Source organism: Salvelinus alpinus, chromosome 17, assembly GCF_045679555.1.
Source record: "Salvelinus alpinus chromosome 17, SLU_Salpinus.1, whole genome shotgun sequence".
Lineage (NCBI taxonomy): Eukaryota > Metazoa > Chordata > Actinopteri > Salmoniformes > Salmonidae > Salvelinus > Salvelinus alpinus.
Genome location: NC_092102.1, coordinates 30,597,032 through 30,621,643, shown reverse-complemented (window position 1 = coordinate 30,621,643; position 24,612 = coordinate 30,597,032). Strand labels below are relative to the sequence as shown.

The 24,612-nt window shown below is 46.3% G+C and overlaps 1 protein-coding gene across 1 annotated transcript in view; it reads left to right on the top strand.

Moving 5' to 3' along the window:
• The window catches only part of LOC139542729 (voltage-dependent L-type calcium channel subunit alpha-1D-like), a 197,898-nt gene that overhangs the window by 74,802 nt on the left and 98,484 nt on the right, over positions 1-24,612 (top strand). The window contains exons 10-35 of the mRNA XM_071348510.1: positions 82-156; positions 1,554-1,641; positions 1,778-1,804; positions 2,165-2,325; positions 2,623-2,848; positions 3,088-3,295; positions 3,562-3,682; positions 4,014-4,128; positions 4,234-4,291; positions 4,482-4,536; positions 4,631-4,775; positions 8,394-8,523; positions 8,816-8,875; positions 8,956-9,015; positions 10,304-10,410; positions 10,529-10,616; positions 10,798-10,905; positions 11,708-11,760; positions 11,896-12,042; positions 12,246-12,447; positions 13,693-13,851; positions 14,665-14,775; positions 15,007-15,089; position 15,691; positions 16,741-16,776; positions 17,363-17,491. Of these exons, the coding sequence (XP_071204611.1) occupies positions 82-156; positions 1,554-1,641; positions 1,778-1,804; positions 2,165-2,325; positions 2,623-2,848; positions 3,088-3,295; positions 3,562-3,682; positions 4,014-4,128; positions 4,234-4,291; positions 4,482-4,536; positions 4,631-4,775; positions 8,394-8,523; positions 8,816-8,875; positions 8,956-9,015; positions 10,304-10,410; positions 10,529-10,616; positions 10,798-10,905; positions 11,708-11,760; positions 11,896-12,042; positions 12,246-12,447; positions 13,693-13,851; positions 14,665-14,775; positions 15,007-15,089; position 15,691; positions 16,741-16,776; positions 17,363-17,491 (2,753 nt within the window). The remainder of the gene's footprint in view (positions 1-81; positions 157-1,553; positions 1,642-1,777; positions 1,805-2,164; positions 2,326-2,622; positions 2,849-3,087; positions 3,296-3,561; positions 3,683-4,013; positions 4,129-4,233; positions 4,292-4,481; positions 4,537-4,630; positions 4,776-8,393; positions 8,524-8,815; positions 8,876-8,955; positions 9,016-10,303; positions 10,411-10,528; positions 10,617-10,797; positions 10,906-11,707; positions 11,761-11,895; positions 12,043-12,245; positions 12,448-13,692; positions 13,852-14,664; positions 14,776-15,006; positions 15,090-15,690; positions 15,692-16,740; positions 16,777-17,362; positions 17,492-24,612) is intronic.

Sequence of the window (24,612 nt, the reverse complement as noted above, 5' to 3'; positions counted from 1 at the left end):
TCTGTTCTCTCTTGTTTTCTACTGACTCACTGCTCCCTCTGCTGTCTAAATGCATATACTGCATGCCTTTAAAACACCAAGGCGTGACACTGGCTGACCTAACGGAGAAGAAGAAAGGGAAGTTTGGCTGGTTCAGCCAGTCCACAGAGACACAGGGTAATTTGGGTTGTGTGTGTGTCTGTGTCTGTGTGTGTGTGTGTTTTGCCCTCCCTCCTTTGCTTGCTTGTGCTTTGCTACTAGTTTGATGTGTGCTTGTCCAATTGCTGTGTTCAATCCTCTCTACTACTCTTCATTTCACTCAATCAGCCTCTTCATTAGATCTGTGTCCTCATTTTGTCCTGACTCTTTGGTAAAGTAGGACAAGCAGTGAGTGGGTGGATTTGTGAATCAAACATCAGTATTTTGAGACACAACCAGCAGGTTTAAGGCTTCTAGAGGTTACGAGAGGTCATGTGCATGTTGTACTGTAACCTAGAATTCTCCGGAACTGGACCATAAGTGAATAAGGGATATATTGTCTGCAAATGTGAACACATTGATATGTTGATAATGGAAAGGTTATGCATATTTGTAAACAATCAAAATAGATAGATTGCCTTGTAGACATGCATTGTGGGGTCATTTTGAGTCATTCATTGCCATTTATTTTATTTAGTTCATTTTTATAAGCCTTGTTTTTTTACTCCATTCCTGTGCACTGTGATTTTGATTTTTCCTTGAGATATTTTGTGGAGTATTTTTGACCTTGTACTTACTTATTCATAAGGTTTGTACAGCATCTGCACAGATCCACTACTAGTATAACGTTTCTAACCCTATCAGAAACCACACTATTGTTATCCCATTCACATACTAAACAGCATGGATGATATGCGCAGGTTCTGCAATCAGCCCTCTGTATTCTGACTGTCAATGATGGTCCTCAAAGAGCCCTATACTGAATGATGAGGATATGAAATCATGCCATCTTTACTAGATTTAAACTACCCAAAAAACTCAACCATAAGTAGGATTGGGTTGGTTACTTTTTAAATGTAATCTGTTACAGTTACTAGATACCTGTCCAAAATTGTAATCAGTAATGTAACTTTTGGATTACTCAAACTCGGTAACGTAATCGGGTAACTTTCGGTTACTTTTGGATTACTTTCCCCTTAAAAGGCATTAGAGAGAGACAAAAAGGATCCATCAAACACATTTGACGTGTCATCCTAGTGGTCTCTGACTTGTGGTCAAACTTTTTTCAATGCTGAATTGAATGTCATTGAGAAAACAAAAAGGTGTCGTCATGTATTTTTTCACAAACATCCTTTCTGAATTTAAATGTAATCCAAGAAGTAATCATCTAGTTTTTCAAAAGTATCTGTAATCTGATTGCAATATTTTTACTGGTAACGTAACCGATTACAGTTATAGTCTTTTTAAAATCAGATTACATGTACATGTAATCAGTTACTCCCCAAACCTGATCATAAGGGTTCTTTAGGTTGGAAAGTCAGAGCCATAGTTCGACTGGATCTCACCTTACTTCCTGTGTTTGTGTGATGTCACAGCAAGCAAGCCCGCCAGCGAGACAGAGTCTGTGAACACTGACAACCCCAACGGAGAGGACGATAAGGCTAACTGCTGTGGACCACTCTGGTGAGTCTGTCTGTCTTTGTATGTCTGTCAAGGTTCAAGGTTTCTTTCTACCTAAATAGACAATTGGCTTAAAAAGCTACTGTAATACGTCATTCATGCAAATGGATATTAACAATATGATTCTTCATTTCTTCAGTCAAAAAATGATCAAATCAAAGTACAGGTCAGTCGTCTGTCAATACTATGTGTCATTAGTTTGTTTGCATGGCCCTGATGCACATTGTGGAAATTCATCGTCACTCGCTTGTGTTTTCCCCCCACACACACTCTGTCCATCCTGATCAGTCACTGCACTCCTGCTCATGTCCTCTTCATCATCATCATCACATCTTCATCATCCTCACCATGTCTGCCTTTTGTTTATTCTGTGACCCTGACATTGTTTGAGATCTTCTGTCTAACATGCCTGATTTCATTACAGTTCACAATTAACCTGTGCATTAAATCCTGTGATGATCAACCGGTATGTAACACAACTTCCTGATTCGAGTCAGATTGTGACATCATTTCTTCTCTCTTGAAGTCGGCGATGGCGGCGCTGGAACCGGTTCTGCCGCAGGAAGTGTCGTGTTGCCGTGAAGTCAGTGTCTTTCTATTGGCTGGTGATCATCCTGGTGTTTCTCAACACGCTCACCATCTCCTCAGAGCACTACAACCAGCCTAACTGGCTCACGGAAGTCCAGGGTGGGTAGCGGGTCAAAATGTTATTTCCCAATCACATAGTTTTAGTATAATGTGTACTTTACAGTGTCCTTCTCAGAAACCCACAGGATACATACTATTTTATCCTTCAATCTTACAATCTACAATGCCATTGTACTACAGTAGTGCCCTTGATAATCAGACAATACCTATGACTTACCCAGATACTGTATCTGCTGCATAGAGTAACCCTTCCTACCAGATCCCCATAGCAGTGATCTTTATAACTGGAAAATGTTGTACTGTAATGTCTACATGTTGATGTCCGCTGCTCTCCAGATGTGGCCAACAAGGTTCTGCTGGCTCTGTTTACGTGTGAGATGCTGGTGAAGATGTATAGTTTGGGCCTGCAGGCCTACTTCGTGTCTCTGTTCAACCGCTTCGACTGCTTCGTGGTGTGTGGCGGCATCGTGGAGACCATCCTGGTGGAGCTGGCCATCATGTCTCCCCTGGGCATCTCTGTGTTCCGTTGTGTCCGTCTGCTACGCATCTTCAAGGTCACACGGTGAGACTGGGAGACTTCAGGAGAGGCTGGACATAGACTGACGTGGTGGAGGTGTAATTTTGGCAAAATGTTTACCTCTGATACATTCACGTCACATCTCTTTCTTTGCTCACTTGTTTTGATGTATCATCTACTGTTGGAAGAATGTTTATCAGTCTCTCGGTATGTGTGCTTGCACGCTTCCGTATGGGTTGTTTGTGCATTCATCTTGTCCTTCTCTTTCTCTCTCTGCCCTGTAGCCACTGGGCATCTCTCAGTAACCTGGTGGCATCGCTGCTCAACTCCATGAAGTCCATCGCCTCCCTCCTGCTCCTGCTCTTCCTCTTCATCATCATCTTCTCTCTGTTGGGCATGCAGCTCTTCGGAGGCAAGTTCAACTTCGACGAGACGATAACTAAGAGGAGCACCTTCGACAACTTCCCCCAGGCACTACTCACAGTGTTTCAGGTAGGACAACTCTACCTGTTCCTGGCTTCTCTCACAATGATTATTGACATAATGAAAATGTGATGACTTTATAATGGCGTTGTAATAATGTTGTGATATGACGTTGTAATGACATTGTGATATGTTGTTCGAATAACATTGTGATATGACGTTGTGATAACATTGTGATGACTTGTAATAATGTAATAATAATATTGTAATAATGTCGTGATGGCGTTGTACTAACGTTGGGATGACGTTGTGTTACACTGTTTTGTGTGACTCAGATCCTGACAGGCGAGGATTGGAATGCTGTGATGTATGACGGCATTATGGCGTACGGTGGACCCTTCTCCTCAGGCATGGTCGTCTGCATCTACTTCATAATCCTCTTTGTCTGTGGAAACTGTATCCTGTTTTTAAAACATGTAGAACACATGGCTTCAGCTGCCCCTAGTCCTATAGCATTTAGATCAGTATTATCCACTGGTTCAAGAGAGACGCAATATGTGCAGGCTTTTGTTCCAGCCCAGCACTAACACATTTGACTCAGCTAGTCATGAGTAGCTTTTGATGAGTAGTTTCTTTGTTTGTTGAATCAAATATGTTAGTTCTGAGCTGGAACGATAGCCGGTACACATTGCTAGCCCACAGGACCAGGAGTGAAGAACAGTGCATTACACTCAAACGTTAGGTCAATGTTGTATCTCCGTTGCCCTTAAGTCCAGTTTGTAATCAGACATCCTGCTGAACGTCTTCTTGGCCATCGCCGTTGACAACCTGGCAGATGCAGAGAGCCTGAACACAGCCCAGAAGGAGGAAGAGGAGGAGAAGGAGAGGAAGAAAAGTGCCAGGTAACGTCAGCACTGTTTTACTGAAAGAGAGGATGGTCTGTATTTTTCTGTTGTTCTTCCTGACCTGTCGAGATGTTGTCTTGTGTTTGGGCTCTTTTTTTCCAGGGATGACACTGATAAGATGGAGGAGCTGAAACCTGAGGGCCAGGATGGGGATCTCAAGGTAATCGGAGTAGCTTTTAGATTGGGGTTTTAGAAAGTCAGAGAAGAGCAATCCATAACCACACAGAGGCGCCATTAGACAAAAGATTTTGGAATGGTGGCCCACTTAGAATGATACAGTGAGTTAAAACCATAATGCATTCATAACAGTACTGATACACTGCTGATATGTCATGTGTCTTGGAATGTAGGTTCCACTGGAGGAGGAAGAGGAGAAGGAGCCGTATCCCACTCCAGACACTCCAGGTAACCTAATCTGTTCTGAGATCAGTGTCCTAGCTTTGTTGCCATAGCTTCCATGGCCTGGCACTGCCTTATCTCTGATCCTGGTTTTCCCCAGTTGGTGATGATGACAATGATAATGATAATCTGCCAGAGGTTCCAGTTGGGCCACGCCCCCAAAGGCTGTCAGACCTCAGCATCAAGGAGAAGACTCCGCCCATCCCTGAGGGCAGTGCATTCTTCATCTTCAGCAACACTAACCCGTAAGTATAGTGGCTTGCGAAAGTATTCACCCCCCTTGGCGTTTTTCCTATTTTGTTGCCTTACAACCTGGAATTAAAATTGATTTTTTGGGGGTTTGTATCATTTGATTTACACAACATGCCTACCACTTTGAAGATGCAAAATATTTTTTATGGTGAAACAAACAAGAAATGCGACAAAAAAACAGAAAACCTGAGCATGCGTAACTATTCACCCCCACAAAGTCAATACTTTGTAGAGCCACCTTTTTCAGCAATTACAGCTGCAAGTCTCTTGGGGTATGTCTCTATAAACTTGGCACATCTAGCCACTGGGATTTTTGCCTATTCTTCAAGGCAAAACTGCTCTAGCTCCTTCAAGTTGGATGGGTTCGCTGGTGTACAGCAATCTTTAAGTCATACCACAGATTCTCAATTGGATTGACGTCTTGGCTTTGACTAGGCCATTCCAAGACATTTTAAATGTTTCCCCTTAAACCACTCGAGTGTTGCTTTGGCAGTATGCTTAGGGTCATTGTCCTGCTGGAAGGTGAACCTTCCTCCCAGTCTCAAATCTCTGGAAGACTGAAACAGGTTTCCCTCAAGAATTTCCCTGTATTTAGCGGCATCCATCATTCCTTCAATTCTGACCAGTTTCCCAGTCCCTGCTGAGGAAAACATCCCCACAGCATGATGCTGCCACCACCATGCTTCACTGTGGGGATGGTGTTCTCGGGGTGATGAGAGGTGTTGGGTTTGCGCCAGACATAGCGTTTTCCTTGATGGCCAAAAAGCTCAATTTTAGTCTCATCTGACCAGAGTACCTTCTTCCATATGTTTGGGGAGTCTTTTGGCAAATACCAAACGTGCTTATTTTGCTTATTTTTTTCTGTAAGCAATGGCTTTTTTCTGGCCACTCTTCCGTAAAGCCCAGCTCTGTGGTGTGTACGGCTTAAAGTGGTCCTATGGAGCTTTGCAGCTCCTTCAGGGTTATCTTTGGTCTCTTTGTTGCCTCTCTGATTAATGCCCTCCTTGCCTGGTCCGTGAGTTTTGGTGGGAGGCTCTTTCTTGGCAGGTTTGTTGTGGTGCCCTATTCCTTAAAATGTTTAATAATAGATTTAATGGTGCTCCGTGGGATGTTCAAAGTTTCATATATTTTTTTATAACCTAACCCTGATCTGTACTTCTCCACAACTTTGTCCCTGACCTGTTTGGAGAGCTCCTTGGTCTTCATGGTGTCGCTTGCTTAGTGGTGTTGCAGACTCTGGGGCCTTTCAGAACAGGTGAAGTTGGAAGTTTACATACACTTAGGTTGGAGTCATTAAAACTCGTTTTTCAACCACTCCCCAAATTTCTTGTTAACAAACTATAGTTTTGGCAACTCGGTTAGGACATCTACTTTGTGCATGACACAAGTACATTTTCTTACAATTGTTTACAGACACATTATTTCACTGTATCACAATTCCAGTGGGTCAGAAGTTTACATACACTAAGTTGACTGTATGGAAAATTCCAGAAAATGATGTCATGGCTCTAGAAGCTTCTGATAGGCTAATTGACATAATTTGCGTCAATTGGAGGTGTACCTGTGGATGTATTTCAAGGCCTACCTTCAAACTCAGTGCTTCTTTGCTTGACATCATGGGAAAATGTTTAAAAAATCTACCAAGACCTCAGAAAAAATTGTATACCTCCACAAGTCTGGTTCATCCTTGGGAGCAATTTCCAAACGCCTGAAGGTACCACGTTCATCTGTACAAACAATACTACACAAGTATAAACACCATGGGACGAAGCAGCCATCATACCGCTCAAGAAGGAGACGCGTTCTGTCTCATAGAGATGAACGTACTTGGTGCGAAAAGTGCAAATCAATCCCAGAACAACAGCAAAGGACCTTGTGAAGATGCTGGAGGAAACGGGAACAAAAGTATCTATATCCACAGTAAAACGAGTTCTATATCAACATAACCTGAAAGGCCACTTAGCAAGGAAGAAGCCGCTGCTCCAAAAAAAAGCCAGACTACGGTTTGTAACTGCACATGGGGACAAACATCGTACTTTTTGGAGAAATGTCCTCTGGTCTGATGAAACAAAAATAGAACTGTTTGGCTATAATGACCATCATTATGTTTGGAGGAAAAAGGGGGAGGCTTGCAAGCCAAAGTTCACCATCCCAACCATGAAGCACGGGGGTGGCAGCATCATGTTGTGGGGGTGCTTTGCTGCGGGAGGGACTGGTGCACTTCACAAAATAGATGGCATCATGAGAAGGAAAATTATGTGGATATATTGAAGCAACATCTCAAGACATCAGTCAGGAAGTTAAAGCTTGGTCGCAAATGGGTCTTCGAAATGGACAATGACCCCAAGCATACCTCCAAAGTTGTGGCAAAATGGCTTAAGGACAACAAAGTCAAGGTATTGGAGTGGCCATCACAAAGCCCTGACCTCAATCCTATAGAAAATTTGTGGGCAGATCTGAAAAAGCATGTGCGAGCAAGGAGGCCTACAAACCTGACTCAGTTACACCAGCTTTGTCAGAAGGAATGGGCCAGAATTCACCCAACTTATTGTGGGAAGCTTGTGGAAGGCTACCCGAAATGTTTGACCCAAGTTAAACAATTTAAAGGCAATGCTACCAAATACTAATTGAGTGTATGTGTAACGGTTCTCGTGGGCTGAAGGAAGAGTGGACCAAGGTGTAGCGTTTAAAGTGTTCATGATTTCATCCAAAAAAACAAATCGAACAAAAACAACAAACAGGAGAACGAAAGCGAAACAGTTCTGTCTGGTGCAGACACAAAACAGAAAACAACTACCCACAAAACACAGGTGGGAAAAGGCTACCTAAGTATGGATCTCAATCAGAGACAACGATAGACAGCTGCCGCTGATTGAGAACCACACCCGGCCAAACACATAGAAATAGACAACATAGAACAAAAACATAGAATGCCCACCCCAACTCACGCCCTGACCAACCAAAATAGACATAAAAATTATTTCTAAGGTCAGGGCGTGACAGTATGTAAACTTCTGACCCACTGGGAATGTGATGAAAGAAATACAAGCTGAAATAAATCATTCTCTCTACTATTATTCTGACATTTCACATTCTTAAAATGAAGTTGTGATCCTAACACCTAAGACTTGGAATTTTTACTAGGATTAAATGTCAGGAATTGTGAAAAAACTGAGTTTAAATGTATTTGGCTAAGGTATATGTAAACTTCCGACTTGAACTGTATACTGAGATCATGTGACAGATCATGTGACTCTTAGAATGCACAGGTGGACTTTATTTAACTAATTATGTGACTTCTGAAGGTAATTGGTCTTATTTAGGGGCTTCATAGCAAAGGGGTGAATACATATACACCCACCACTTTTCAGTTCTACATTTCTTTACATTCTTTGAAACAAGTTCTTTTTTTCATTTCACTTCACCAATTTGGACTATTTTGTGTATGTCCATTACATGAAATCCAAATAAAAATCAATTTAAAATATAGGTTGTAATGCAACAAAATAGGAGAAACGCCAAGCGTAGGTCTCAGTACTAAACATATGTTATAATGCACGCACAACCACGCACTCAAAAATAATGTGTGATTTCATGGCTTTTTTTCTCAGGGTTCGGGTGGCCTGCCACAAGCTGATCAACCACCACATCTTCACCAACCTCATCCTGGTTTTCATCATGCTGAGCTCTGTGTCTCTGGCTGCTGAGGACCCCATACGGAACTTCTCTGCACGCAACATCGTATGTTTACTGCAGCAGCCGTTTCTCTTACATAAAAATAACATTTGATAGCATCAAGATAATCTTTACTTCCATGAAAGTAATTTGACTGTAATTTTACAGTAATGACACTGTCATGATAATGTCTAATAGTGGTATGAAATATCTGTGTTAAAAAGAACTAAAAACCTCAAAACTATACTTAATTGGAGTAGTAATCAATTTAGGACTGTTGATGCATTCTGAAGTTGTTGATATCATGTCATGTGTTGATGCCTTGAACTCTGTTAAACTTTCACATTGCTTTTTGCAGATACTTGGTTATTTTGACTATGCTTTCACGGCAATCTTTACTGTTGAGATCCTATTGAAGGTAAATGCTCTCCCCCTGTGTGTGTGTGCTGTGCTCTAGTGCTTGTGTAGTAACGCTCAGACCTTCTCGTTGCTTTCCAGATCCTAGGCTATGCAGATTATGTCTTCACTAGTATATTTACCTTTGAGATCCTGTTGAAGGTAACCAGGTTTCTATGACAACCATAGTCTTGCTGCACTCCCCCGTCTACTGTATGTCGCCTGTTTTTAATTGGCGCCTGTTTTTTTCTGCTTGTCTGTCAGCAACCATCACGGCACCTCTTTTAACCACAACCCCATTTGGAGCCAAAAGAGGGGGAAATATGTATTTTTGTATGTTTTTGAGTGTAGCATGGATCACTCCAGTAGCATGAATCACTGCCTTGTTATTGTGTCCAGTTTTAACTGCACCCTGTAAAGATGAGGGTTCATTGTAGGTCACCTCTTTGTGAACCTTACCTTGGTCTGTTTGTACTTTAGCCAACAACTCCTTTGTCATTGTCAGTTTGGCTTATGCTAAAGCACAAACAGACCTGGCAACCAGGTTAGGAGATCCTTGACATGCTTCCCAGACCCAATTCTCTTCTGCTGTTCAGCCCCCAGCTGTGTGTTCTCTTTGCTTCATGTGAGGGCTCACATCTGCATCAATTTCTATCGGTCATACGCTTGTTTTGATATGATTGTTTTGAGTACTTCCACAGAGTATGCATGAAACCATGACACACATGAATGACTCTGAAGCAATTAGACTCTACTCTTTTGAATGCAACCTCCCCCCTCTCTGGTTTGGGAGACTTTCATACACTTCTGTACCTCTCCACTGATGCAAATCCCATGTTTTGTGTTTTAAGCCTGGGCTTAAATATGCAAATTACAGAACCAATAGATTACCTGTAGATTCAAGGAAAATTGGTTGAGCTTTGTTCTAATCTTTAAAGGAAATGAATAGCATATCTCTGAAATAATGTTTTATTTTTTGTTGTGTTCGTTGGTTGCTGTAAAAACCTGTTTTTGTTCTATTGAAATACCCTTCATGTCTTATTGAGCAGAATGTGTAGGAGTTTGAGTAAGATTAGAAGGAACTAGATCTGTATCAGTGTGTGTAGGTGTGTTTGTCTGCCCACTGAGAAAGAGCTTGTGTCAACAGATGTAGAATCTTAGCTTGATCATCCTGTTGCAGGAGAACTTTCCTGCAATGCAGGACATTTAAAACTTGTAGTGTATTTGAGGTTTAAAATGAATCAAACCCCACAAAAATGTCCATTAATTATAATCCACATAATAATTCACATTTCCTGTTATTATTTTCCTGCTGTAGCAAACTGGCTCAAATTAAGATCCTACATGTCTAGCTCATCTACAGTTGTAGCTGAACCTGTTGTGTGTCTGGTATGAGATGGCCTAGTGTATAGTGCAGTATATCTGATGCCGGTCTCCCTGTGCTCTCCAGATGACAGCTTTTGGGGCTTTCCTCCATAAAGGAGCCTTCTGCAGGAACTACTTCAACCTGCTGGACCTACTGGTGGTTGGAGTCTCTCTGGTGTCCTTTGGCATTCAGTACGTAAAAATGAATCAATTGGTTGATTGATCGATTGATCGATCCTTCAAGCAATAAATAAATAAATCATTCAATCAGTCAGCGATGTGGCCATAACTGTCTGTGTTTGGTGTTCAGGTCATCTGCCATCTCTGTGGTGAAGATCTTGCGTGTGTTGAGGGTGTTGCGACCCCTGAGGGCCATCAACAGAGCCAAGGGCCTCAAGGTGAGACGGGGGGCCAGTGGGCCACAGTGTAACAACTGTTTAACAACACACCCTCAAGATAACTGACTACTGAAGTCGCCTGTTTGTAAATCATCAGGCTAAGGGTACAGGGTCCAATAAGGTCATTCATCCCTGACCTTTTCTCTCTTGTCTCCTCTGTTTTTGACCCTTGACCCTGCAGCATGTGGTCCAGTGTGTATTTGTGGCCATCAGGACCATTGGCAACATCATGATCGTCACCACGCTGTTACAGTTCATGTTCGCCTGCATAGGAGTGCAGCTATTCAAGGTGCCTACCGCCACTACAGTGTTAACACTCATAAAGTATTGTCTGTAGTCTATGCATGATTCAGTAGTTATATGTGTGGTTATGTGTGTGGTTATGTGTGTGGTTATGTGTGTGGTTATGTGTGTGGTTATGTGTGTGGTTATGTGTGTGTAATATGTGTGTGGTTATGTGTGTGGTTATGTGTGTGGTTATGTGTGTGGTTATGTGTGTGGTTATGTGTGTGGTTATATGTGTGGTTATGTGTGTGGTTATGTGTGTGTAATATGTGTGTGGTTATGTGTGTGGTTATGTGTGTGGTTATGTGTGTGGTTATGTGTGTGGTTATGTGTGTGGTTATGTGTGTGTAATATGTGTGTGGTTATGTGTGTGGTTATGTGTGTGGTTATGTGTGTGGTTATGTGTGTGGTTATGTGTGTGGTTATGTGTGTGGTTATATGTGTGGTTATGTGTGTGGTTATGTGTGTGTAATATGTGTGTGGTTATGTGTGTGGTTATATGTGTGGTTATGTGTGTGGTTATGTGTGTGGTTATGTGTGTGGTTATGTGTGTGGTTATATGTGTGGTTATGTGTGTGGTTATGTGTGTGGTTATGTGTGTGGTTATGTGTGTGGTTATATGTGTGGTTATGTGTGTGGTTATGTGTGTGGTTATGTGTGTGTAATATGTGTGTGGTTATGTGTGTGGTTATGTGTGTGGTTATGTGTGTGGTTATGTGTGTGGTTATGTGTGTGGTTATGTGTGTGGTTATGTGTGTGTAATATGTGTGACAGAAGGGCAGCTGTTAAACGTTCTGTTCTCTCAGGGCAAGTTCTATCGCTGCACAGACGAGGCCAAGTCCAGCCCAGAGGAATGCAAGTGAGTTTGATTGCTCTTTGTTCAAACATAAGGACTGGAGTTCTGAGACCCAGATATGTGTCTGTGTCTGTTTGGAAATACGGATGATTATGTAGATACATGGATTTAGATGTATAACTCCTCTCTCTCTTGTAGAGGCACATACATCCTGTATAAGGATGGAGACACAGCGTTGCCTGCAGTTAGGGAGAGGATCTGGTACAACAGTGACTTCAACTTTGACAACGTCCTCATGGCCATGATGGCTCTGTTCACCGTCTCTACATTTGAAGGCTGGCCTGCGTAAGAGCCTCTCACAGATGCACGCATGCGCACACACACACACACACACACACACACACAAACACTCATGCACGTGCACACACACACACACAAACAGCAAATGCACACGTGAATATGCACACTTCCACGTATGCATATCCAGACAGACATACATTTTGACGAACCACCTCACTGATTAGTGTGTGTTTGTTTCTGTGTCTCAGTCTGCTCTACAAGGCCATCGACTCCAACAGAGAGAATATGGGTCCCATCTACAACTACCGCGTGGAGATCTCCATCTTCTTCATCATCTACATCATCATCATCGCCTTCTTCATGATGAACATCTTTGTTGGTTTCGTCATCGTCACCTTCCAGGAGCAGGGAGAGAAAGAGTACAAGAACTGTGAGCTGGACAAGAACCAGGTAACAACCTAGTTAGTGTTAGTGTGTGTGTGTGTGTGTGTGCGTGAATGCGTGTAGTGTGTTGTGTGTATGTGAACATAAATATATACAGTACTGTGCAAAAGTTTTAGGCAGGTGTGAAAAAATGCTTTAAGTAAGAATGCTTTCATTTTAATGTTAATGTTAATAGATTATATTTATAAATTAACTAAATGCAAAGTGAGTGAACTGAAGCTAAATCTAAGTAAAATCTATATTTCGGTGTGACCACCCTTTGCCTTCAAAACAGCATCAATTCTTCTAGGTGCACTTGTACAAAGTCAGGGATTTTGTAGGCATATAGTCAGGTGTATGATTTAACAGTTATACCAAACAGGTGCTAATGATCATCAATTCAATATGTAGGTTGAAACACAATCATTAACTCCGACGTGGGAACAAGGCCAAGCGACTCAACTATGCACCAAAACCCAGGAACTGGGGTGCAGAAACATGGCAGCAGGTGCTCTGGACTGAAATATTTGTCTGTAGCAGAAGGCAGTTTGTTCGCCGAAGGGCTGGAGAGCGGTACACAAATTAGTGTCTGCAGGCAACAGTGGAGCATTGTGGAGGTTCCTTGCAAGTTTGGGACTACATTTCTGCAAATGGAGTTGGTGATTTGGACGGAATTAATGGCATCCTCAATGCTGAGAAGTACAGGCAGATACTTATCCATCACGCAATACCATCTGGGAGGCATCTGATTGGCACCAAATGTATTCTGCAGCATGCCAACGACCCCAAACATACAGCGAAAGTCATTAGGAACTATCTTCAGCGTAAAGAAGAACAAGGAGTCCTAGAAGTGATGGTATGACCCCCACAGAGCCCTGACCTCAACATCATTGAGTCTGTCTGGGATTACATGAAGAGAAAGAATAACCTGAGGCTGACTAAATCCACAGAAGAACTGTGGTTAGTTCTCCAAGATGTTTGGGCCAACCTACCTGCCGAATTCCTTCAAAAACTGTGTCCAAGTGTACCTGGAAGAATTGATGCTGTTTTGAAGGCAAATGGTAGTCACACCAAATATTGATTTGATGTAGATTTTTCTTTGTTTCACTCACTTTGCATTTAGTTAATTGATAAATATAAACTATCAACATGTCTATTTTTGAAAGCATTCTTACTTTACAGCATTTTTTCACACCTGCATAAAACTTTTTCAAAGCACTGTATGTGTGTGTATTTCAGTGTATTATTGTGTGTTTTATCTCCCCTCTCTAGCGTCAGTGTGTGGAGTATGCTCTGAAGGCTCGTCCACTGAGAAGGTACATCCCTAAGAACCCCTACCAGTATAAGTTCTGGTATGTGGTCAACTCCACAGGCTTTGAGTACGTCATGTTCGTCCTCATCATCCTCAACACACTGTGTCTGGCCATCCAGGTGAGTCCCTTTCCTGCCATACATTTATAGTCCTATCTCTGTCTCTCTCTGTGTCTCTGTATCCTGGTCTCTCTCTGTCTCTCTCTGTGTCTCTGTATCCTGGTCTCTCTCTGTCTCTCTCTGTGTCTCTGTATCCTGGTCTCTCTCTGTCTCTCTCTGTGTCTCTGTATCCTGGTCTCTCTCTGTCTCTCTCTATGTCTCTATATCCGGGTCTATCTCTGTCTCTCTCTATGTCTCTATATCCGGGTCTCTCTCTGTCTCTCTCTGTGTCTCTGTATCCTGGTCTCTCTCTGTCTCTCTCTGTGTCTCTGTATTCTGGTCTCACTCTGTCTCTCTCTGTGTCTCTGTATCCTGGTCTCTCTCTGTCTCTGTATCCTGGTCTCTCTCTGTCTCTCTCTGTGTCTCTGTATCCTGGTCTCTCTCTGTCTCTGTATCCTGGTCTCTCTCTGTCTCTCTCTGTGTCTCTGTATCCTGGTCTATCTCTGTCTCTCTCTGTGTCTCTGTATCCTGGTCTCTCTCTGTCTCTCTCTGTGTCTCTGTATCCTGGTCTATCTCTGTCTCTCTCTGTGTCTCTGTATCCGGGTCTATCTCTGTCTCTCTCTGTGTCTCTATATCCAAGTCTATCTCTCTGTCCCGTTATGCCTCTCTGTCTCTCTATTCTGCATTTCGTAAACTGTATATTTATTTTTCTGTTTATCTCCTCATCCTTCTTTCTGTTCTTCTTATGCCCCGTATCTTCCCCCTTTCTCTTTCTCCCACCCTCTCTCTCCCTCTTCTCTCTCCATCTCTCTCCCACTCTCTCCATTTCCTCAGCACTATGGCCAGTCTCACCTGTTCAACTATGCCATGGACATCCTCAACATGGTCTTCACTGGCGTCTTCACTGTGGAGATGATCTTTAAACTCATCGCCTTCAAACCCAGGGTGAGTCAGTCTGTCTGCCTGCCTCTCAACTCGCACCATAGACCAGTTATCTCACCCCCTCACCCCACTCCCTCTACCAAGTATCTTCCCCTGCAATATTACCTTAACCATCCCTCCTCACCCTTTCCCTCCCTACTTCTTACTCTCCACTGACCCCCCCCCCCCCCCCCCCCCCCCACCCCCCACCCCCCACCCACACACCCATGCTGGGCTCCGTACCCTGGCCTGTAGGGGTATTTTGGGGATGCCTGGAACGTCTTCGATGCCCTGGTGGTGATCGGCAGCGTAGTAGACATCATTCTCACTCAGGTAGAGTATTATAGTAGACCTGCCCTCATTCCTGCCTCCAATCTTCATCCCTTGCTTTCTTATTTCCTTCCCTCACCTTTTTCTAGACTCACTCAAACCGCTCTCTGGTCCTAAAGCCAGTCTGTCGGCTCCTTGTCCTACTGTGGGACCTCTGTCAGGGCTGGCCACCATAGGTATGATGTATTACCTATGCTGGACTGGTATTGGGTCTAGGTCTATGGTGGCCAGTTACTCTGCACTGTGTAGGCACTGTATCAGTGAGAGACTTATAACACCTTATACAGTAGAGGGTTGTAGAGGGTTCATAGCAGATCATAGTCAGAACTTCATTCACTGTTTCATATGTAAAGTCGGGCTACTTAGAGGCATGCATACATTTTGTATTCTCCCAGACACAGTGCCACTCAGACTCTTTTTTTCTATTTCCTGCTGTATATTTTCATGTTTTGTCTGTATTTTCACATCTCTCTCTATCTTTCTCTTTCTCTTTTTCTGTCTCTGTTCTCTCTCTGTTCTCTCCCGTCTCTTTGTGTCCTTGGGCTGGCGCTTACAGCACTATTTCGCCGATGCATGGAACACATTTGATGCCTTAATTGTTGTTGGTAGCGTCGTTGACATTGCAATCACAGAGATCAATGTAAGTAGCCATCTTCATGCTCCTTGTTCTGTAGCACTATCAGAGGGAATGCATTACAATTACATCAGGGTTACATTCAAGATCCCAACATGTTTTCATGTCCCAAACATGTCCATTAACTATGCTAGCTAGAGCAATAGCTTTCCAAGGAGCTATCTAGCTGTTAAGTAGCGTCCACCGGGTTGGAGTAATGTTGTAATCTTGAATGCAACCCAGTGAGCCTTGGAGATCAAATGGCATGTGACATCTATATAAATATGATGACAACTGAGTCAGATCTTTACCAGATTTGTATGGTTTTCTAATGATAGGACAGTTTCAAAACACTCCCAGGGTTATTGCAAGGCTTTCCTCCAATATGCTGTCTAGATTAGTGATCCCATGCTTGGTGCTGTTCTGTGACTTTGTGCCATCATGAAGTTTGTGTGCCTCTGCTTTTCCCCTTTTTTGGAATTACAAATCTTTACACACATATGGACTTACACACATATACATGCAGAGATTGTCTCACTACGTGGTATATTTCAAGTTTACTACATGAAACAATATACATAGTTATTTGATATCAATTAAACCAAGTTTGTCTTTCTGGGATCTCCTTATTTTCTGGTGCTGATCAAAGTTGTACTGCATTATATTGGTGTTTCTTTTCTCACATGTGTACGATTGTATGTCATGTTTGATGTACTGAATGTACTACTGTGTGTGGTAATCAGTACTAAGCTACTGTGGTCGTGCTTTGCATAAGAGGCAGATGATGTTGTGTCTTCAGTGTCAATACGGTTGCTTATGTAACACGTCTGTTATGGTTGTTCTCTGATTCCTTTTGTTGAAGACGTTTCAATAATGCCGTGGATGGTTGATTGAATCAACAATAAAGAAATGTAATGACATTCTGAACTAGTTGTTAGATAAGTAATTATGTCAATAACTATGTCAATGACTAATTGCTGACTTCAATGATATGAGGGACGAAGAAGTGAAGATGTTAGTGGTTAACCCAGACCTTTGGTTTCAAGGCCATCCCAGTGGTGAAGGTGATTGTGGACCCAGGGGTAAGAAGCCCCTTCCAGTACCCCATTCTTCCTCATCGTCATCGTCATCTCCGCACAGAGCTGTTTATGTTGTTCGCATGAAATATCCTGTTCTGAACCATATACTGTGTTGAGGTTTTGTCTTGCCTGTTTTGTGGGCTGGTTCCAAGGACAAGATCAGTTCTGGTTTGGGATCTTGCGTGTGTTGAGCATCATCTCATTATCAATCTTTTTTATGTTGTTTTGTTCATGTTTGACCTGGATCATACTGCAGATGTTGTGGGTTTGTCCAGGTTTGCTTGTGTCTGGACATTCTGGAGATGGGAGTGGAGTGTCTCTGTATGACTCCTAGGAGTGGGGACACTTGTCTTGTGTAGCTACTGTATGTGTGTGGGACGTGTCTGCATCGCATTCACACAAGTTAAGGACTGTTGCATGTTCCTCTACCTGAATGTGTACACACATGCACAGAGGTGGTTGAACACACGTGCACGTACGTATACATGCACACACTGCGTGTTGATCTCTGGCCTGCTCCTAGCTGTGTGTTAAAGTAGCACTGTGGGTGTTCCACCTCTCTCTCAATCTTCCTCCCTCTCTCTCTCAGAACACTGAGGACAGCGCTCGCATCTCCATCACATTCTTCCGTCTGTTTCGAGTCATGCGATTGGTCAAGCTGCTCAGCAGAGGGGAGGGCATCCGAACGCTCCTGTGGACCTTCATTAAGTCCTTCCAGGTGAGAGAAGAAATGCTCAGGTATAGGGTTGCCAAACTACCGGTAATTTACCAAAGTTACCAGAATCTTCGGTAATGTTGGTTATTAACAGGTCATTTATGATAACTTTGGTAATTTATACTTGAATAACTTAATTTTTATATATATATATATATATATATATATATTCATACAGTATTCTTTTTTTATATCTGTGTCATTTTGTCCATGCGTTTCTAGTAGATAGACCATATGGTTCAAGAGAAAATTGCCTAATTAATGAAAAAAGCATCTAACCAACCTTATTATTTCCAATAAACTCTGCCAACTATTAACTTTTTTCACAACTGCCACCATTTTGACGCCAAAACATTTACAACCAAGACATATTGATATAATAAAATACATTTAAGTGTGTAAAAATATATGTCATCGAGTGTATAAGAGGTGAAGTTAGGTGCAGGAGAGTAGAGGGATGTAAACAGGCACACTTTTATTTTAGTTCCAAAACGAGAGCACTACATAAATCAAACGCGCTCAAAACACGGAACATAACAAAAGTAAAGCGCGTAATAAAACACCACAATAACATGAAACAATTACACACAAACATGATGGGAAACAGAGGGTAGTAATACAAGTAGATTGATTGGGGAAAAGAAAACCAGGTGTGTATGGAAACAAGACAAGACAAATGGACATATGAAAAATGGAGCGGTGATGGCTAGAAAGCCGCCTGAACAAGGAGAGGGGCCGACTTCAGCGGAAGTCGTGACAATATATATATATAAAGGCTATTTCATGCTGAAACCCTCATATTGTCACGATCGTCTTGATAAGAGAGAGAGGACCAAAACGCAGCGTGTGAAAAATAAGACATCTTCTTTTTATTATAAGAAGGAAAACGAAACAAAACAACAAACAGACGAACGTGAAGCTATGAAAGAACTAGAACATGCAACATAGAACATAGACAATTACCCACAAACACCTAAAGCCTATGGCTGCCTTAAATATGGCTCCCAATCAGAGACAACAATAAACAGCTGTCTCTGATTGAGAACCAAATCAGGCAACCATAGACTTTCCTAAACACCTACACTGAACACAACCCCATACATACTAAAAACCCCTTAAACAATACACACACCCTAAACTAGACAAAACACACAAAGACAACCCACCCCAACTCACGCCCTGACCAACTAAATAAATAAAAGAAAAAGGAACAATAGGTCAGGAACGTGACATAACCCCCCCCTTAAGGTGCGAACTCCGGGCGCACCAGCATAAAGTCTAGGGGAGGGTCTGGGTGGGCGTCTGTCCACGGTGGCGGCTCTGGCACTGGTCGTGGTCCCCACCCCACCATAGTCACTACCCGCTTTCGTAGCCTCCTCCAAATGGCCACCCTCCAAATTAACCCCACCGGACTAAGGGGCAGTACCGGACTAAGGGGCAGCACCGGACTAAGGGGCAGCACCGGACTAAGGGGCAGCACCGGACTAAGGGGCAGCACCGGACTAAGGGGCAGCACCGGACTAAGGGGCAGCACCGGACTAAGGGGCAGCACCGGACTGAGGGGCAGCACCGGACTGAGGGGCAGCACCGGACTGAGGGGCAGCTCCGGACTGAGGGGCAGCTCCGGACTGAGGGGCAGCTCCGGACTGAGGGCGGATCCTGGCTGGCTGGCTCTGGCGGATCCTGGCTGGCGGATCCTGGCTGGCTGGCTCTGGCGGATCCTGGCTGGACGGCTCTGGCGGATCCTGGCTGGACGGCTCTGGCGGATCCTGGCTGGACGGCTCTGGCGGATCCTGGCTGGACGGCTCTGGCGGATCCTGGCTGGACGGCTCTGGCGGATCCTGGCTGGACGGCTCTGGCGGATCCTGGCTGGACTGCTCATGGCTGGCTGACGGATCTGGCTGCTCATGGCTGGCTGACGGATCTGGCTGCTCATGGCTGGCTGACGGATCTGGCTGCTCATGGCTGGCTGACGGATCTGGCTGCTCATGGCTGGCTGACGGATCTGGCTGCTCATGACTGGCTGACGGATATGGCTGCTCATGGCTGGCTGACGGATCTGGCTGCTCATGGCTGGCTGACGGATCTGGCTGCTCATGGCTGGCTGACGGATCTGGCTGCTCATGGCTGGCTGACGGATCTGGCTGCTCATGGCTGGCTGACGGATCTGGCTGCTCATGGCTGGCTGACGGATCTGGCTGCTCATGGCTGGCGGACGGATCTGGCTGCTCATGGCTGGCGGACGGATCTGGCTGCTCATGGCTGGCGGACGGATCTGGCTGATCCTGGCTGGCGGACGGCTCTGGCTGATCCTGGCTGGCGGACGGCTCTGGCTGATCCTGTCTGGCGGAAGGCTCTGGCTGATGCTGTCTGGCGGAAGGCTCTGGCTGATCCTGTCTGGCGGAAGGCTGGCTGCTCCTGTCTGGCGGAAGGCTCTGGCTGCTCCTGTCTGGCGGAAGGCTCTGGCTGCTCCTGTCTGGCGGACGGCTCTGAAGGCTCATGGCAGACGGGCGGCTTTGCAGGCTCAGTACAGACGGGCGGCTTTGAAGGCTCATGGCAGACGGACAGTTCAGACGGCGTTGGGCAGACGGTCAGTACAGGCGCCGTTGGGCAGACGGGCAGTTCAGGCGCCGTTGGGCAGACGGGCAGTTCAGGCGCCGTTGGGCAGACGGGCAGTTCAGGCGCCGTTGGGCAGACGGGCAGTTCAGGTGCCGTTGGGCAGACGGGCAGTTCAGGCGCCGCTGGGCAGACGGGCAGTTCTGGCCGGCTGAGGCGCACTGTAGGCCTGGTGCGTGGTGCCGGAACTGGTGGTACCGGGCTGGGGACACGCATCTCAGGGCTAGTGCGGGGAGCAGCAACAGGACACACTGGGCTCTCAAAGCGCACTATAGTCCTGGTGCGTGGTACCGGCACAGGTGGTACCGGGCTGAGGGCACGTACCTCAGGGCGAGTGCGGGGAGAAGCAACAGTGCGTACAGGGCTCTGGATACGCACAAGAGGCTTGGTGCGTGGTACCGGAACTGGTGGTACCGGACTGGGGACACGCATCTCAAGGCTAGTGCGGGGAAGAGGAACAGGGCTCTGGAGACGCACAGGAAGCCTGGTGCGTTGTGTAGGCACTGGTGGTACTGGGCTGAGGCGGGGAGGTGGCGCCGGAAATACCGGACCGTGCAGGCGTACTGGCTCCCTTGAGCACCGAGCCTGCCCAACCTTACCTGGTTGAATGCTCCCCGTCGCCCGACCAGTGCGGGGAGATGGAATAACCCGCACCGGGCTATGTAGGCGAACCGGGGACACCATGCGTAAGGCTGGTGCCATGTATGCCGGCCCGAGGAGACGCACTGGAGACCAGACGCGTTGAGCCGGCTTCATGGCACCTGGCTCAATGCCCAATCTAGCACTACCAGTGCGGGGAGGTGGAATAACCCGCACCGGGCTATGAACACGTACAGGAGACACCATGCGCTCTACTGCGTAACACAGTGTCTGCCCGTACTCTCGCTCTCCACGGTAAGTACAGGGAGTATGCGCAGGTCTCCTACCTGACTTCGCCACACTCCCTTTAAGCCCCCCCCAATATTTTTTTTGGGGCTGACTCACAGGCTTCCTACCGCGTCGTTTTGCTGCCTCCATTCGCCGGTATCCCTCCTCGCACTGCGCCAGAGAATCCCAGGCGGGCTCCGGCATTCGCCCTGGGTCGATCGCCCACCTGTCGATCTCCTCCCACGTAGTGTAGTCCAGATTACGCTCCCATTGCCATTCCTCCTTGCGTTGCTCCTGTTGCCGCTGATCACGCTGCTTGATCCTTGTTTGGTGGGTAATTCTGTCACGATCGTCTTGATAAGAGAGAGAGGACCAAAACGCAGCGTGTGAAAAATAAGACATCTTCTTTTTATTATAAGAAGGAAAACGAAACAAAACAACAAACAGACGAACGTGAAGCTATGAAAGAACTAGAACATGCAACATAGAACATAGACAATTACCCACAAACACCTAAAGCCTATGGCTGCCTTAAATATGGCTCCCAATCAGAGACAACAATAAACAGCTGTCTCTGATTGAGAACCAAATCAGGCAACCATAGACTTTCCTAAACACCTACACTGAACACAACCCCATACATACTAAAAACCCCTTAAACAATACACACACCCTAAACTAGACAAAACACACAAAGACAACCCACCCCAACTCACGCCCTGACCAACTAAATAAATAAAAGAAAAAGGAACAATAGGTCAGGAACGTGACATAACCCCCCCCTAAGGTGCGAACTCCGGGCGCACCAGCATAAAGTCTAGGGGAGGGTCTGGGTGGGCGTCTGTCCACGGTGGCGGCTCTGGCACTGGTCGTGGTCCCCACCCCACCATAGTCACTACCCGCTTTCGTAGCCTCCTCCAAATGGCCACCCTCCAAATTAACCCCACCGGACTAAGGGGCAGTACCGGACTAAGGGGCAGTACCGGACTAAGGGGCAGCACCGGACTAAGGGGCAGCACCGGACTAAGGGGCAGCACCGGACTAAGGGGCAGCACCGGACTAAGGGGCAGCACCGGACTGAGGGGCAGCACCGGACTGAGGGGCAGCACCGGACTGAGGGGCAGCTCCGGACTGAGGGGCAGCTCCGGACTGAGGGGCAGCTCCGGACTGAGGGCGGATCCTGGCTGGCTGGCTCTGGCGGATCCTGGCTGGCGGATCCTGGCTGGCTGGCTCTGGCGGATCCTGGCTGGACGGCTCTGGCGGATCCTGGCTGGACGGCTCTGGCGGATCCTGGCTGGACGGCTCTGGCGGATCCTGGCTGGACGGCTCTGGCGGATCCTGGCTGGACGGCTCTGGCGGATCCTGGCTGGACTGCTCATGGCTGGCTGACGGATCTGGCTGCTCATGGCTGGCTGACGGATCTGGCTGCTCATGGCTGGCTGACGGATCTGGCTGCTCATGGCTGGCTGACGGATCTGGCTGCTCATGGCTGGCTGACGGATCTGGCTGCTCATGACTGGCTGACGGATATGGCTGCTCATGGCTGGCTGACGGATCTGGCTGCTCATGGCTGGCTGACGGATCTGGCTGCTCATGGCTGGCTGACGGATCTGGCTGCTCATGGCTGGCTGACGGATCTGGCTGCTCATGGCTGGCTGACGGATCTGGCTGCTCATGGCTGGCTGACGGATCTGGCTGCTCATGGCTGGCGGACGGATCTGGCTGCTCATGGCTGGCGGACGGATCTGGCTGCTCATGGCTGGCGGACGGATCTGGCTGATCCTGGCTGGCGGACGGCTCTGGCTGATCCTGGCTGGCGGACGGCTCTGGCTGATCCTGTCTGGCGGAAGGCTCTGGCTGATGCTGTCTGGCGGAAGGCTCTGGCTGATCCTGTCTGGCGGAAGGCTGGCTGCTCCTGTCTGGCGGAAGGCTCTGGCTGCTCCTGTCTGGCGGAAGGCTCTGGCTGCTCCTGTCTGGCGGACGGCTCTGAAGGCTCATGGCAGACGGGCGGCTTTGCAGGCTCAGTACAGACGGGCGGCTTTGAAGGCTCATGGCAGACGGACAGTTCAGACGGCGTTGGGCAGACGGTCAGTACAGGCGCCGTTGGGCAGACGGGCAGTTCAGGCGCCGTTGGGCAGACGGGCAGTTCAGGCGCCGTTGGGCAGACGGGCAGTTCAGGCGCCGTTGGGCAGACGGGCAGTTCAGGTGCCGTTGGGCAGACGGGCAGTTCAGGCGCCGCTGGGCAGACGGGCAGTTCTGGCCGGCTGAGGCGCACTGTAGGCCTGGTGCGTGGTGCCGGAACTGGTGGTACCGGGCTGGGGACACGCATCTCAGGGCTAGTGCGGGGAGCAGCAACAGGACACACTGGGCTCTCAAAGCGCACTATAGTCCTGGTGCGTGGTACCGGCACAGGTGGTACCGGGCTGAGGGCACGTACCTCAGGGCGAGTGCGGGGAGAAGCAACAGTGCGTACAGGGCTCTGGATACGCACAAGAGGCTTGGTGCGTGGTACCGGAACTGGTGGTACCGGACTGGGGACACGCATCTCAAGGCTAGTGCGGGGAAGAGGAACAGGGCTCTGGAGACGCACAGGAAGCCTGGTGCGTTGTGTAGGCACTGGTGGTACTGGGCTGAGGCGGGGAGGTGGCGCCGGAAATACCGGACCGTGCAGGCGTACTGGCTCCCTTGAGCACCGAGCCTGCCCAACCTTACCTGGTTGAATGCTCCCCGTCGCCCGACCAGTGCGGGGAGATGGAATAACCCGCACCGGGCTATGTAGGCGAACCGGGGGCACCATGTCAACGTTGTGAACAAAGTGCCCCATGGTGGCGGTGGGGTTATGGTATGGGCAGGCATAAGCTACGGACAACAAACACAATTGCATTTTATCAATGTCAATTTGAATGCACAAAAATACCGTGATGAAATCCTTAGGCCTATTGTTACGCCCATTACTTTCAGTTACTTTTAGATTACTTTCCTCTTAAGAGACATTAGAAGAAGACAAAAATGTATATTACCAATTGAAAAATATGTAATACAAGATAAATCAATGTTATAGTTTACATAGCTGGCCATAATGGATGTTGCATTTTACTTTATGGATTACATTTACATTAAACATTTTAGTCATATAGCAGACGTTCTTATCCAGAGCGATTTACAGGAGCAATTATGGTTAAGTGCCTTGCTTAAGGGCACATCAGCAGATTCTTCACCTAGTTGGCTTGGGGATTCGAACCAGCGACCTTTTGATTACTGGCCTACGCTCTAACCGTAGGCTTCTTGTAACCCAGTTCTTTCTACTTCAATACAGATAGTAATATGATAAGGCTACATCTTTACATTAAAAACCAACGTCTGTCAGATTTCCAGTCATTTCAATTAATTTAATACCCCTTGATCTTCAAGAATAGGACTTGGAAATATAGATTAGCCAAATAGTTTTACCTGAGCAAGGACTTATTAGCCTACTCTGTTGTTAAATGCTGTTCTCATAGAATGCCATGCTTTGAGTACTACTGAAAAGTGCTATTTGCATTAGAAAAATGAATGCCATATGTTGCATTTGCTAAAGGCCTGTTGTTTACGTTTCTTTTGGTGGTGACACTTTGTTATCTCGATAATTTGTAGCTTCTTAA